We start from the raw sequence: 15,684 nt of genomic DNA on the forward strand, positions 1-15,684 counted from the left end.
AGATAATTCTTTCCTGTGGCTACCTGCTCTTTCTGCTGCTGGGTTCCTCACTAGCACCCCTGGCTTTTGCCCACTGGATGCCTGAGGTAGTCTCTACTGCTACTGTCAAGTTATGACACCCCAAAATACTGCTGACATTACGCATGTCCTGGGAAGGCAAAAATCACCATAAACTGAAAACCAATGGTCCTTACTATTTTCCTTTCCTTCTCTTGGATTGCTACTTACAATTCACAAAACCATGTTCAATTCATACTAATAAATCATAGCTCACAACATGAAAAATCACTGTTCTAATTAAGCAAGGACCAAAAGCTTAAATGTTCACATGGGCCAGGCAAGGAAGTCAATAGAAACAGATATTATTTTTATTTGAGGAACATAGAACAGAGAGCAACTATCGAATGGTTAACTCCCCAGATGCCCACAAACGGTAGAGATTGGCCAAGGACAAAGCTGAGACCCAGGAATTCAATCCAGGTGCCCCACCCAGGTGGCAGGAAGCCAGTCACCTGCGTTATCATCACTGCCTCCAAGCATCTGCATAGGCTGGGAGCTGGAGTCAAGCGCTGAGGTCAGGAACCTAACCAAGGCTTAATCACTAGCCTGCACACCTACCCTCTGCAAACTCTGTCTTAATTACCAGATCGTGGATTTTAAAAACTGACATTTAGCTTCCACACTGGGAGAACGTCCTATACAGCAGCAGTCAGTCACAGAGAACAGACCACGTTATCAATTATTGTAAAATGGAGAGCACTTGCTCCAAAATCAGCTCAGAATAAATAAATAATGCCAGGCTGGCAAACAGTCCCATTCTTCACACCACCACCTGCTCAACAGATGCCAGGAATCTGGGGCGGTAAGTGAAATCTTTGGAATACTAACATTAGCAAATTTTAAAATTCAAAAACCCTGATGCAAACACATTTGTAAATTGGATCTGATCCAGTTCACAACTTTCATTAACGTTTACCCTCTAGCTCTCAAAATCTTTATACAGTTACAGTGACCCTGAGGTAGCAATTTTCCTTACCAGTAATGACTTCAGTAAGGTCCATGTCACGAGCCTTTCGGAGCAATCGCACAAGGGCAGGGACACCATCACAGTTTTTTATGGCGATTTTGTTGTCTTGGTCACGGCCAAAAGAGATATTCTTCAGCGCGCCACAGGCTCCAAGGTGTACTTCCTTTTTCGGGTGGTCTAACAACCCCACTAGCACTGGGATGCCCTTGAGTCGCCGCACGTCGGTCTTCACCTTGTCATTGCGGTAGCATAAGTGTTGCAAGTATGCAGCTGCATTGGATTTGACAGCATCCAGGCGAAATCCTAGCATGGCGATCACCTCGGGCAACTCAGGTTGTCTCCAATTAGCAGGGGGTGGCCCTCCCTTGCGCAAGCTATCCAAGCTTGCCAAGCTTCCTCGCTCGTGCTGGGCCAAAGGAGCCCAATAGTACTGATCCGACGGCACCTCCTCACCAATCATATCTTCATAGCTCCTGCAAAGTTTTGGAAGAATCAAGAGAAAAAAAGACATACATCAAATCTAGATTCCTGAAACACTCATGAACCTTCACCTCCAAGAAAACATAAAGCTGAATTACATTGTATAAATGACATCCTGATCAACTTCCTTTAGTGGGACAAGAAAAATTAAGGTAATTTCAAAGGTACCTGTAACTGGTTTAAAGCTACCCTCTTTTGTTCTATGAAGTTTGATGGCTCAAATCCTTAAAAGGTATTTAGTAAAGCTGATTACAGAGAAAGAACCAAATCCTGATTAATTAGCATTTACTTTTCAACAGCTACTACCTTCTCTAGATAAATTAAAATAAACCTTCCTGAGTCAGCAGTTGTGGTAGTGCAGGTTGGTTGCCACCTACAGTGCCAGCATCCAATACCGGTTCTGCTTCAAGTCTCAGCTACTCCACTTCTGATCCAGCTAACAGCAGCAGGTCCAAGTGTTTGGGTCCCTGCACCCATATTAAAGACCTAGATGGCGTTCCTGACTTCCGGCTTTGGCTTGGCATGACCCAGCTCCAGCCATTTCAGCCACTGGGGAGTGAGCCAGCAGATGAAAGATCAATTAGGTCTAGCACAATGGCTTAGTGGCTTAAATCTTCGCCTTGTACGCACGCGTTGGGATCCCATATGGGTGCCAGTTCTCCGCTTCCCACCCAGCTCCCTGCTTGTGGCCTGGGAAAGCAGTAAAGGATGGGCCTTGGGACCTTCCACTCGTGTGGGAGACCTGGTAGAAAAGCCTGGCTCCTAGCTTCAGACAGGCTCAGCTCTGGCCATTGCAGCCACTGGTAAATCTGACTTTCCAATAAAAATAAATAAATCTTAAAAAAAAAAAAAGGGCCAATCTTTGAGTCTGACGATGTATAAACTTGAACATTAGTTTTCACAATTCAGCCCAATTTCTTATCTACTACTCAACAAATGTTTGCCATGACTTTCACCTTCCATTTTTCTTAAGGCAATCTTTTCAACTGTATGGAAATATTACATGTAGGATGCCTAGCCAATAAGAACAAAGACAAAGCAACTGAAGGTGAGGGATTTTTAAACCAGTCTTGCCGCTTCAGTACTACCAACCACCACTAGAGGGTGAGTCTATCACACTATTATTTATTCATAAGCACCAGGAAGAAGAAATCCATCCCATTGTCCGTGAGTTCATCTCTGCAGCACCACAGGAGGAGACGCTACTGTACGGAACTCTCCAAATAAGACAGGTGTTGGTTCCACAGAACCACTCCTAGTGCCACCAAGGCCTGTCTCGCAGGCATCAAACACTCAACAGTGACTCAAACAGGCAAAGAATTTAAAAAGTAATATTAAAATCAACAGTGTTATTCTAAAATAACATTAAAACAAAATACAGGTTTTATGGCTAAGTTTTGAAACAGGTTAGGTTTGTTTCTGCGTACAAGAAAAGGAAAAGCTTAACACAGAATCTTTATCAGTGAATCTTGTGCTTTTCTGTTTTGAGCACCTGTTCCTTTTACTATTATTTTAATATGAACATTACAAAAGCAATTACCCTTCCAGATTTGGGTCTTTCATGTCCTCCTAATGTAGACAATAGATGAGGACTTTTTTTTTCATTGTTGTATAAATAACAAAGCTGTATTCAGAAAGATCAAATGACTTGCTTTAGGGCACATAGCTAGTGGCTGAGGAACAACTAGAATCAAGATAATCACTGCCTTCTTTGAGTTTGACCTTGTATTACTCTTCTAGGGCTGGAACAGGAAGCAGCAAATGTACTTGCTGGTCAACAGGTTTAAGTCCAATGCAACAGTGGAACAGTTCCAAGAACCAGGCTCCAAACCCTCTCTATGTCAACTACCATAGAAGGGGGGGAAAAAAAGACCTAACCATGCACACTCACTTGGGTCCAATTACGCTTTACTAATGAGGAAGTCAGGAAAAGCAGACTTACACTGGAGCCAACACCCTGGGCAGACAGCTTCAGTGATGGGTGTTATTCACTACTGCTCCAGGTTGCACCAGCTGAAGTCTGGTACCCCTCCAGGAATAAAAGGTGAGTCACATGGGAGTTGGATTAGCTATCCAAGACACCTGAAAGGTGAGTGACTCAGACTTAGATAATAGGGCCTCTACCCCTGTACCCACCCCAGTTCAGTATTAGCTAATCCTACCTAGTATATGAGAAAAAAACACAAAGCCATTTACTCTAAAGGTCCTGACCCCACATACATAAAATCAGCCGAAAGTGTCAGAGTACCCTTACCACCAAGATCTTTTTCACTTTTTACTATTTTTCTGCCTTGAAAACACAGCCATCATTAATGCTAAAGCAGGGTTTATAGCTCACAAACTAAATTTATCTTTGTATGAACTCTGGAGCTAAAGAGTGGTATTATTTAAAAAAAAAAAAAGATTTATTTATTTTTATTGCAAAGTCAGATACACAGAGGAGGTCAGACAAAGATCCTCCATCCAATGATTTGCTCCCTAAGTGACCGCAATGGCTGGTACTACACCGATCCAAAGCCAGGAGCCAGGAGCTTCTCCAGGTCTCCTACGCTGGTGCAGGGTCCCAAGGCTTTGGCCCGTCTTCAACTGCCTTCCCAGGCCACAAGCAGGGAGCTGGATGGGAATTGGAGCTGCCGGGATTAGAACCAGTGACCAATGGGATCGCGGCACATTCAAAGCGAGGACTTTAAGCCGCTAGGCCACCATGCTGGGCCGGGTTTTATTACTTTTAAATAATAAAAATAATTTAATTTTTTATAGTGGCTAAATCCTCGTCCTGCATGTGCCACGATCCCATATGGGTGCCATTTAGTGTCCTGGCTGCTCCACTTCCCATCCAGCTCCCTGCTAGTAGACTGGGAAAGCAGTTGAGGACGGCCTAAAGCCTTGGGTGTCTGCACCCACTTGGGAGACTTGTAAGAAGTTCCTGGCTGCTGGCTTCGGGTCAACTCGGCTCCAGCTGTTGCAGCCACTTGGGGAGTAAACCAACAGATGGAAGATCTTTCTATCTCTCCTTTCTGCAAATCTGACTTTCCAATAAAAATAATAAATACAAAAAAAAGGAAAAATTGATAAGGAGTATTACATGAGGCCCACAAAGTCTAAAACAGGTCCTTTAATGAAAATCTGCCAATCCCCTTCCAAAGTATTCTTCTCAAGGCAACATCTATCACTCTAACATCATTCACTGCCTTTTCACACCATGAAAGAATACCCAAGAACTGCACGGTGGCCCATCCGAGTGCTGGTAATAGAACTCTCCATGAATGGCACCCATTTCACTTTATAATCGTATGTAAGAACGTTAGTGCCAAGTTCACAGGGCCCATATGAGGTCAAGGTCCATTTTAAACACTAGATTAGAACCACCAAGATAAGTGTTACATATACCTTTTTCCCTTTTAGTTCTGAAAACCCAAAACTCAACTCCAAACCAAGAGCTGAAGAAATGGCTGGAAACAAGAGAGAGTATTCCCTGGGCCCAGGCAACAGGCTCCTCTTTTGTGGTACTCTCTTACCACCACAAAGATCACATCTTAGCCAGAAAGAACAGAAACTGTGGTGTATGATCAAAGTTCATTCTTTAGGACACAGACCAGGAACCACCACAATCATTTTCTACAATCAGGAAACATGACTTTGATAATGAAAAGACAATAACAAGTCAAGGTGCAGTGAAGTCGGAAGCACAGACTTATCACCAAACAGGTGGGTGGGAGGGAATCCGGAGGAGAATCCGGACCAGACAAAAGAAGAAGCCAACAGTGTATTGGATCCACCAAAGATGGAGAAAGAAGCACCCTTTTTTTGGAAACATCTTTACCCTCCTCTAACCTTGCCTACCTGAGACGTCGGCGAGGGTCAGAGGGTGTCGCAGTCCGACGGGCAGTGCCGTAATCGGACATCAGGCCGTAATCCAGGTCTTCATAGCCCATGCTTCGCTGGTCATCCTCTAGCCCATAAGGTTCTGGATGAAAACGGTGAAGATCCACACTGCTCCCACCCACCCGAACCTGAGGCTGGGGCCCATACACATCCTGTCTACTTGGCGCCCGGTAGCCTTCCATGGTGGGCCTATACCGCTCCTCAATGCGGGTCACCCGGGACAGACTGCCATAGTTGTCACCACCACCCGGATACCCATCTTCATAGTGGCGGCTATATCCATCAGGAGGGTAATGGAAGTTCCTGGGAAGGGTAGCAGTGCCTGCTTGGCCCACATAGGGACCAGGGCCCCCATTGCCATTCTTGCGGAAGTCACGACCCAAAGTCTGGATATAGTTGTTAGACACTGATGCAGCATCCACAGGCAGCCCATCTGGCCCCACGGGGACTGGCTGTACAGTTCGTGTTGTCACCGTCTTCACGACTTTCTTGACCTTCAAAAAGAAGCAGGAAAAACTAATGAAGAAAGTGAGTAGTAAGCTTGAATTCTAGATCGCCCTAAAGAAAGACACAAATCCCATCTCTACAACACGTTACACAGAAATTTCTCAGCCTATCATCCACCTTTCTTTCTTTCTTTTCTTCCAATTTACAGAAAGTTCCCAAGCAGGAAAATGAACCTGGCAGTAACAACACCTACAAAGGACCTTGATTCATTCTCATTCTCTCCCTCTCTCTCATACATATTCCATTGGGTTCTCCCCATCTCTTTTCTGTCTGGTCAGAGGTCACCTGCTATCACTGGCTCGGTCCTTCATCCACCCTACAGATGTGCTAACCCGACCCCCAACAGAGACCACAGGAAGACATCTCCTGTCCTCCGAGACCTTATGCTTACTGTGGTCTCTGTGCGCCGAGTGGTCCCATCATCTGAGGTCTCCACAGAGACAACAGACATGGCTCCTTCAGGGTCCTCCTCAGTATAGGTCTCCACAATCTGCCCCGGCTCCTGCATCCTGGGGATTGTGCTATACAGAAGGTGACTGTGATCCTACATGGAAAAGAAAAAAATGGAAGAAGTTACTATTATTAAGCCACATGTATCAACAATCCATCCTAATAAGTAGTGGTCCTGGAGTCAGGGACTCTTCTTCTCATTTTTCCATAGCCTGCTGGGTTTGCAGAGATGCAGCTAACATCTTTCAAACTTGTACAAAAGGACAGTAGACGGGTGCACTGTTGTGGCATGCAGGTTAAGCTGCCACTGAGACATCTGCATCCCATATCACAGTGCCTAGTTCAAGCCCCTGCTACACTATGCTCCTGACCCAGCTTGCTGCTAACATGCCTGGGAGGCAACAGAGGATGATTCAAGTGCCTGGATTCTTGCCACGCACAGAGGAGATACAGCTGGAGCTACTGGCTCCTGGCTTTGGCCTGACCCAGCCCCTACTGTTGTCAGCATTTTGGGGGTGAACCAGTAAATGGAACCTTTTTCTTTTTTCTATTTTTCCCTCCTCTGTCTTTCAAATAAATAATTGATCTTATAAGAACAAACAATATATGTAATTTGCCAGTTAAAGTCATTTAAGAAACATGAAATGAGTTAACTACAGCCACGCTGAGATACCAGTGACAGAGAAAAGATTTAACTTTCCAGTTCTGGCCATCTACGTGATATGAGCTGTGTTCACTACACTTAGATCTACATCTTGTTGACCCTTTACAAGAGTAGCTCACATAAACTTTTAAGATAAATCATCAGCAAGTGTTTCATGTAGTAATGGTTAAGATATTGGCTCAACTGGCTAATCCTCGACTTGAAAGTGCTGGCAGCCCATATGGGTGCCAGTTCGTGCCCTGGCTGCTCTACTTCCCATCCAGCTCCCGGCCTGGGAAACCTGTCGAGGATGGCCCAAAGCCTTGGGACCCTGCACCCAGTTGGGGGACACAGAAGAGGTTCCTGACTCCTGGCTTCAGACTCAGCACCAGGTGTTGTAGCCATTTGGAGAGTAAACCAATGGATGGAAGATCTTTCCCTTTGTCTCCATAAATCTGCCCTTCAGAAAAAAAAGAAAACCCACAGGGGATGTGCACATTCCTTATCAGAAGGCCAGCCTGGATTCGCAGTGCAGCTGTTTCCCTTTCCCTATCTGCCTAATGCACAGCCCAGAGGCAGGAGATGCTGCAGGAGGCACTGGGTCCCTGCCACCCAAACAGGAGACACAGCTCAAGTTCCTGGCTCCTTGCCTCAGCCTAAGCAAACCCCAGTTGTTATGCACATCCGGGGAGTGAACTAGCACACAGATCTCTGTCTCTATGTTTGTCTTTGTCTTTAAAATAGGTAAAATTAAAATTTAAAAAAAGATAACCCAGAAAACCTCATTAAGAGCTTCCTTTGGGCCCGGCGGCGTGGCCTAGTGGCTAAAGTCCTCTCCTTGAACGCGCCGGGATCCCATATGGGCACCGGTTCTAATCCCGGCAGCTCCTCTTCCCATCCAGTTCCCTGCTTGTGGCCTGGGAAAACACTTGAGGACAGTCCAAACCCTTGGGACTCTGCACTCATGTGGGAGACCTGGAAGAAGTTCCTGGATCCTGGCTTCAGGATCGGCATAGCACCAGACGTTGCGCTCACTTGGGGAGTGAATCATCAGACGGAAGATATTTCTGTCTCTCCTCTCTGTATATCTAACTTTCCAATAAAAAATAAAATAAATCTTTAAAAAAAAAATACAAAGAGCTTCCTTTGACTTGTTCTACGCTAACCTCCAACTTAGGGAGGGTTTTCTGCAAGAGAACCATTTTCTCTTTTGAAAAGGAATGTCAAACCTAGAGATCAAATAGGGGAATGGAAAGGATGGTAATAAGATTCAAAGGTCATATATAGCTTACACTTCCAGTTTCTTATTTCCCTAAGTGAAATTAACTCATTAGAAGGTGCTTACAATGTACCAGGCATTTCACAAGACACCCGTGTGGCTCGTCAAGGCTAAGGAAGTTAAACCTAAAGCCAAAAGAATGACCTGGGGTCCAACTGAGTTTCAAATCTGAAAATTTCTGTTAGTCAAGGTCAGCATTGCCCACAAACTGGCCATTCTGAAATACAGCCCACAAGAAGACAATTTATTTTGTGGCCTCCTTTTGCTCCATGAAACACAAATATCTTTTTCTTTTTCCCCCAAACAGGAAAAGGGTTTTCAAGAAGATACGTGGCCTAGAATCCTTGGGATGGTACTCAGAAAGAATCACACTGCTCCCAGGTCTTAGCATTTGGCTCACAGCGGCAATCAGGCCTAGAATTCTGGTGGGCGTGTAGAAAAAAATGACTGTAAGCTCCTCGAGGGGACAGGGAAGGTTTTGGGTCAGTTTTGTTTAATGATACACCCCTAATGCCTTGAGCAGTGCTTGGCACATAACAGACACTCAACAATTAATTGCCAAATAAATAGCAGAGACTCAGGTAAGTTTCTCTGCAGGTAACCTTGTTGGAAAGCCATAAGAATATATAACAAGGGCCTGGTGGCATGGCCTAGCGACTAAAGTCCTCGCCTTGAAAGCCCCGGGATCCCATATGGGCGCCGGTTCTAATCCCGGCAGCTCCACTTCCCATCCAGCTCCCTGCTTGTGGCCTGGGAAAGCAGTCTAGGACGGCCCAAAGCTTTGGGACGCTGCACCCACATGGGAGACCTGGAAGAGGTTCCTGGTTCCCAGCATCGGATTGGCGCGCACCGGCCTGTTGCAGTCACTTGGGAAGTGCAACATCGGATGGAAGATCTTCCTCTCTGTCTCTCCTCCTCTCTGTATATCCGGCTTTCCAATAACAATAAAATCCTTAAAAAAAAAAAAAAAAAAAAAAGAATATATAACAAAAGTTGGAAAGGCTATATTGGGGGGTTTTCCAAAAGCTTTCTGTATTATTCCATGGATATTCATGCTATAATACTAGTGGAAACTCCCCCACTGCAGGCAGCTTAAACAAAAAGAAAGAAAGAAAGAAAGAAAGAAAGAAAGAAAGAAAGAAAGAGAGAGAGAGAGAGAGAGAGAGAGAGAGAGAGAGAGAGAGAGAGAGAGAGAGAGAAAGAAAGAAAGAAAGAAAGAAAGAAAGAAAGAAATGAGTCTTCCTTTCCTAGCACGAGAAAATAGGTACCCCAACACTCCCAAAACTGCATCAGCAGTGACTGGAGCCATATTCCAAAATATCAACATTGAGTTGTTCTGTCCTGAGCATCATGAATTAATTTAATGATAATATACCACACAAAAAGAGACGTGCCTTCTTAATACAGTGAGATCCAGCCACCTCAAGAGACTCTTCCCCTGCCCCTTCCATTACAGAGTGTAATGCTACAGGGAAAGGAAGTTAAACATTACTTTCAGGAAGAAGGAAGGGTGTGGTTTCATAGCTGAGCAGAAGTTAAAAATACAAGCAAGAAAGGAGAAACCATGTATTGTATGCTGGAATTCCCCACCAGCTCCAAGCCGAGTAGTCCTCCTCTCCCTTTTCAATACATAGATCTCACCCCTAACCTTACCTGCCTGCAACTCACCACAAAACATCTTAGCAAAAGTCTTCACTATCTTAATAATAATCGATAAAAAAGACTAAGGGGAAAAACCACTATTCCAGGTACCACTCAGAGGTCAGAGGGATCTCAAGACGTAACTCCTCCCACCACACACACACACACACACACACACTCTGGGACAGACTACATACACTACAGTCAGGTCAGACTAGAAAACCACAGGAAGCAACCTACTTCTCATTGCCCACACCAGCTCTCCAGGTACATCACAGAGCTGCCAACCCAGAGACCACTGGCTCCTGTGGTTCTCAGTTAAACATCAGCACGATGATCTCTCTCCAACTCTAACCAACAGAATGAACGATTCCTCCTTTCAAGACATAATTCACTGAACCACCAAAAAGAGCACACAGGACCATAACGCACAGAACACACACTTTATAGACACTGCCACACCTTCTGAGAACAGACTGTGCCCTGCAGGAAACTCAACTGGAGCTAAGAGCAGAAGCCCAGCTTCCAACTACTAAACAGGCATTTATTTTGTTGAGCTTTTGATACCAAGAAAGAAAAAAAAAATCAGAGAAAACAAGCAATCTGAGTATAGCTCCAGACTATATACACTATCTACAATTACAGTGCACAGTCTCCTGTGCAATTACAGGAATTGCATCTCAACCCAGAAAATTCACAATTAAGCACAAAAGGAACATTTCTCGTCTCTTTATTCAGTATTTATCACCCCTGGAAGGAGTAGGCAGCATGGACACTTGACAGCTCATCACTAAGAGGAACCAGAGCCTTGCTGTGACCAGGACAAACTCCTACCTGCAGATCTGATGGAGAGAGGGGTTACCTGATGCCGGCGGGTGAGAGTGCCGTTGGCCATGAGTGGGTTGGCATCTTGCGGCGAGACCCGGACGCGTTCCAGTTGCGCCGAGACGTGGCGCCGTTCTTCCTCCAGCGCCCGGGTCAGCTTCTCAAACTGGGCCTCTTGTTCCTTCACAGAGGCCAAGATGCTGGCGGTCGACTCCACCTCTGAGTCATCCATGAAGGTAAGGGGCAGAGCCACCACAGAGCAGGGTAAAAGGGAAGGTGGATCACAGAGGGAGGAGAAAAGAGGGAGAGGCCTCCCTCACTTCACACTATTGAGAAAGGGCAAGAGAAAGGAGAGAAAAGGTCACAGGTCAGAGAAGACAGATGAATGATTAAACCCAGAGCCAAAGATGCCCTCTTGCAGTTTTATTGCAATGCAGGAAGCAAGCCACCACTAAGCCTGGGAGCCCATCACCAGTAAGCACCTTTGCCTGCTAACTTCCTCCATATCCCACCAGAAGCAACTGAACAAGGGGCAACTAGACCCAAGTCTGCACTGCACTGCTGGTAGGACAGGGAGAAAGTGCCTCAGTGCTGTGGTCAGAACATGCGACTAGACTAGTTTTCCCTAAAACATTTGCTGCTGGGTGCAGCATGATGGCTCAGTGGCTAACCCCTTGCCTTGTACATGCCAGGATCCTATGAGGGCCGGTTCATGTCCCAGCTGTTTCACTTCCCATCCACCTCCCTGCTAGTGCCCTGGAAAAGCAGTGGAGGACAGTCCAAAGCCTGGGGACCCTGCACCTGCGTGAGAGACCTGGAAGAAGCCTCTGGCTCCAGATAGGCTCAGCTCCAGCCATTGCGGTCACTTGGAGAGTGAACCAGTGGATAGAAGATCTTTCTGTCTCTCCTTCATTTTGTAGATCTGACGTTCCTCAATAAACATAATTTTTTTAAATTGTTTTGTTGCTGTAATCTCAATGAAAGCCGCAAGTCCACAGTACAGAAAAGCCCTCACTGTCCTGCAAGGACAAGCCACTTCCAGAGACAATGGGGCAGGACGGATGTCACTGAATGTCTCCCAAACCTGAACACTGAAACTGCTGCACAGGTAAAATACAGTAAAATAAAATGTTACGAAAGAAATGAAGGAAGCAAAAAACTCCTCACTATCAAGGAAGGGCGTAAGATTACAGCTCCGTGCTTACTAGTTATGAAGCAGCCTTTCCACTTCCTGAAACTACCCTAAGTGCCATAATGAATGCAGAATGAACAACAGAGCCACAGAAAGCTCACTACCTGTAAAACAGCACTGTTCCTGAGGATCTTCACCTCTTTGAAAAAAGAAAGAATTACTAACCTCAAATTCTGAGGTTTTATCTTGAAGTAGCTTACATCCTACCTCCAGATATCAATACCTTTTTTTAAATATTTATTTATTATTATTGCAAAGTCAGATATACAGAGAGGAGGAGATTGAAGACTCACTCCCCAAGTGGCCACAATGGCCGGTGCTGTGCTGATCTAAGGCCGGGAGCCAGGAGCTTCCTCCAGGTCTTCCACACGTGGATGCAGGGTCCCAAGGCTTTGGGCTGTCCTTGATTGCTTTCCCAGGCCACAAGCAGCTGGATTGGAAATGGAGCTGCCGGGATTAGAACTGGCACCCATATGGGATCCTGGCACATGTAAGGCAAGGACTTTGGCTGCCAGGCCACCACGCCAAGCCCCAGATATCAATACCTTTAACTTCCCACATCTCAATCACCATGCAAACAGTCCTAAATAAACTTCATACCCCTTAACTTGTTCCAAATCAGCGTAAACATCTTGAGGGTTATTTATGATATTTACACGGCAAATGACAGGTAAATAGAAATGAAGTTTCCCATACTCTTATCAAACAAGTTGACTAGTAAATGAATAGGCATTACAGTGACACCATTGGACTTAATGAGTTTTTTCTCTTACAGTTACAGAAGATTTTATGTCAAATCCAAAAGTACACTTTCAGAAGGAAGGTTTTAGAATAAATCTTCTCTTGTGTTTTCCACCTGTTCATCAATCCTTAAGAGAAAAAAGTCAATTAAAAAGATTTTCATTCTTAATAAACACATTTCCATACACACCTGTTAAGAGGTCGTAATTGATTGATTTAACACAGAGAACTGCCCAGTCTAGATTCAAAACAATCATGGAAGAAGCATCCCAGCCACCACAGCAAGGAGGAAGCAGGAAGGAGAGAGCTGTAGAAATATTGGGGAGAAAAATGAGAATGAGAGGAAAATAAAATACACCCAATCTATAAAAACCCCAGAGGAGCAAGGGTAGGTATTAAAATGAAAGGGAAGCAGTTCAATTCACAATAGCTAAGATATGAAATCAACCCAGATGTCCATCAAATGGTGACAGATAAAGAAAATGCAGTACACACACTATGAAATATGATTCAAGATAATACGATTCAAGAAGGAAATCATGTTCCACCAAAATGGGTGCAACCAGAAACCATTATGCTGACTGAACTAAGCCAGGCTCAAAACAACAAATACCATGCTTTCTGAGAGGTGGCAAAACACATAATACAAAAAGAGAACAGGAATGACAGGGTCACTGTGGAAAGGGCTTGTTTTTAACCCATGTGGTCTACCTACATTTTGCTTGCTGAATATTATTATTATTAGTGACAAATCAAGTCCATGAATCTAGAACAGATTAAAATTATGTCTGCAAGAACTGACAGAGGGGAGGGGAGGCGGCATATCGGGGGAGCAGGGAAGCGAGGGAAGTGTGGCCATGTTGCTACTCTAACTATGGAATACACAAAGTCTATTTCCTTTGTACTAATAAAAAAATGTAAAGACCAAATCAGAATATGAATTAGAGTTACTTAGTTGACAGATGCCCTGTGGACACTGCTGTGTTCATATGCCTGGCCCCCGGATGCAGTTTTCATTAACTCTTTTTTTTTTTTTTTGAGATTTATTTTTATTGGAACGTCAGATATACAGGGAAGAGGAGAGACAGAGAGGAAGAGCTTCCATCCGCTGATTCACTCAAGTGGCCGCAACAGCCGGAGCTGAGGCGATCTGAAACCAGGAGCCTGGAGCCTCTTCCAGGTCTCCTGCACAGCAGGGTCTCAAAGCTTTGGGGCATCCTCAACTGCTTTCCCAGGCCACAAGCAGAGAGTTGGATGCGAAGCAGGCATTCTACCACACCAGGCTCTAAAACTTAAGATTCTACAGCTAAGTTGGAGGTTCTCTGACTTTTATAGAGATACAAACAAGTAACAACACCGCTTGAAGTCCATTTACCTCCTGTTCCTAGTGACCAAGTTACAGAGAGAAGGTTGCTGTCAGAATGCCCTCCCCACCCCCTTCCATCCCTGAGGCAGGAACGTCCAAGCCCAGTCCCAGCATGCCCACAAAGACATTGAGAAACCAGTGCAGTAGTCACAGTGGGGAAGACAAGTGGGGACTAGCCCAGGCTGAGCCTTCGCTTCACTTGCCTTTCCCACGCTCCCCAGAGCCTCACCAGGCACCAAAGCTTGGGCCTGTTCTGCCTTGCAGCATATACAGCACTCAGCAAGCAAAAGTACTTACAGGAAACTGATTAAACAGGTGCCCAATAAATTCCTGAACGAGTTGATTCTCTAAGTCCAAGTGTGTGGTATCCCTTCCCCTGAATGCCCCTCTCCCAGCACCAGGCTCCCGCATCATTTATCCACCAACTCTTTTCCTGCCTTACGGTGCAAATCCTATCGCTGCTTTCTCACAGTCCCATCCTACATTCCAACAGGCCACTCAGAGGTCTTTAGGAAGTATTCTTGGGGCCAGCACAGGCAGGCCAGTTCTCTGCCTGCAGTGCCAGCATCCCTTAGGCGCGCCAATTTATGTCCCAGCTGTTCAAATTTGTTTTTTGATTTGTAAAATATTTTATTTATTCTTATTGGAAATGCATATTTACAGAGAAAAGGAGATAGACAGACAGTTTTCCATGCCGCTGGTACATTCTTCCCCAAGTAGTCACAACAGCCGGAGCTAAACTGATCCAAAGCTAGGAGGCAGAGGCTTCTTCCAGATCTCCCACATGGGTGCAGGGTCCCAAGGCTCTAAGCCATCCTCTACTGCTTTCCCAGACCACACGCAGGGAACTGAATGGGAAGTGGAACAGCCAGGACACAAGCCAGTGCCCATATGGGATCCTGGAGCATATAGCCAAGGATTTAGCTACCAGGCTATTGCACCAGGCCCAAAACAAAACAAATCTTTTAAAAATAAATAATAACTCTCTTCTTAAAAAAAAAAGTATTCTTATATGTTTATAAAGGGGAGGGTGAAAAGACATTGTGTCACAGTGGCTAAGCCTTACCTCTCAAAAATGGCATCTCCTATCAGAGTGCTGGTTCTAGACTTGGCTACTTCCCATCCACCTTGCTGCCAATTTGCCCGGAAAGGTAGCAGAGGATGTGCCAAACACTTGAGTACCTGGACCTATGTAGAAGACTCTGGTGGGGTTTCAGGGTTCAGGTTTCTTTCCAGCTTTGGCAAAGCCCAGGCCTGGCAAATTTGATCACCCGGGGAGTGACCCAATGATGGAAGATCTAACGCCCTCTTCTCCTCCCCATGTGTGTATGTCACTCTCTTTCAAATACGTAATAAATGAATCTTAAAATAAGTGCCTCCTTCATCCCCATTTCCTCATTCTGCGTACTTGCTCTTCCCTGTTATGTACAATGACCTTTGAAGCCCCACACCGAGAAGATTCTGAACTCAAAATTCTGGTTCTGAACAGGGCTGGCACTGCAGCCATCACTCCAGCAGGTTCTGCCCTGTAATCTTCCTCCTCTAATAAAATCTCAGGCTATCGCTGCCATGGGCATGCATGCACTCCCCGCCTCTGCACAGAGACTGTGACTGAGCCCTCAGTGGCCACTTTCTGCACCTTTAACTT

At 45.3% G+C, this 15,684-nt stretch overlaps 1 protein-coding gene across 15 annotated transcripts in view; it reads right to left on the reverse strand.

Moving 5' to 3' along the window:
• CTNND1 (catenin delta 1) overlaps positions 1-15,684 on the reverse strand; it is a 68,919-nt gene that overhangs the window by 17,801 nt on the left and 35,434 nt on the right. For 10 of the 15 annotated variants that reach the window (XM_058663003.1, XM_058663007.1, XM_058663002.1 and 7 more), the window contains exons 2-6: positions 12,861-12,977; positions 10,775-11,063; positions 6,291-6,443; positions 5,351-5,886; positions 1,037-1,500 (exon numbers count right to left, since the gene is read on the reverse strand). In XM_058663003.1, the coding sequence (XP_058518986.1) occupies positions 1,037-1,500; positions 5,351-5,886; positions 6,291-6,443; positions 10,775-10,969 (1,348 nt within the window). In that variant the 5' untranslated portion in view covers positions 10,970-11,063; positions 12,861-12,977. Of the gene's footprint in view, positions 1-1,036; positions 1,501-5,350; positions 5,887-6,290; positions 6,444-10,152; positions 10,281-10,746; positions 11,064-12,860; positions 12,978-15,684 lie in introns of those variants that run through there. The other 5 variants (XM_058663008.1, XM_058663011.1, XM_058662999.1 and 2 more) reach the window with 4 other exon arrangements.

Source organism: Ochotona princeps, chromosome 4 (assembly GCF_030435755.1).
Source record: "Ochotona princeps isolate mOchPri1 chromosome 4, mOchPri1.hap1, whole genome shotgun sequence".
NCBI lineage: Eukaryota > Metazoa > Chordata > Mammalia > Lagomorpha > Ochotonidae > Ochotona > Ochotona princeps.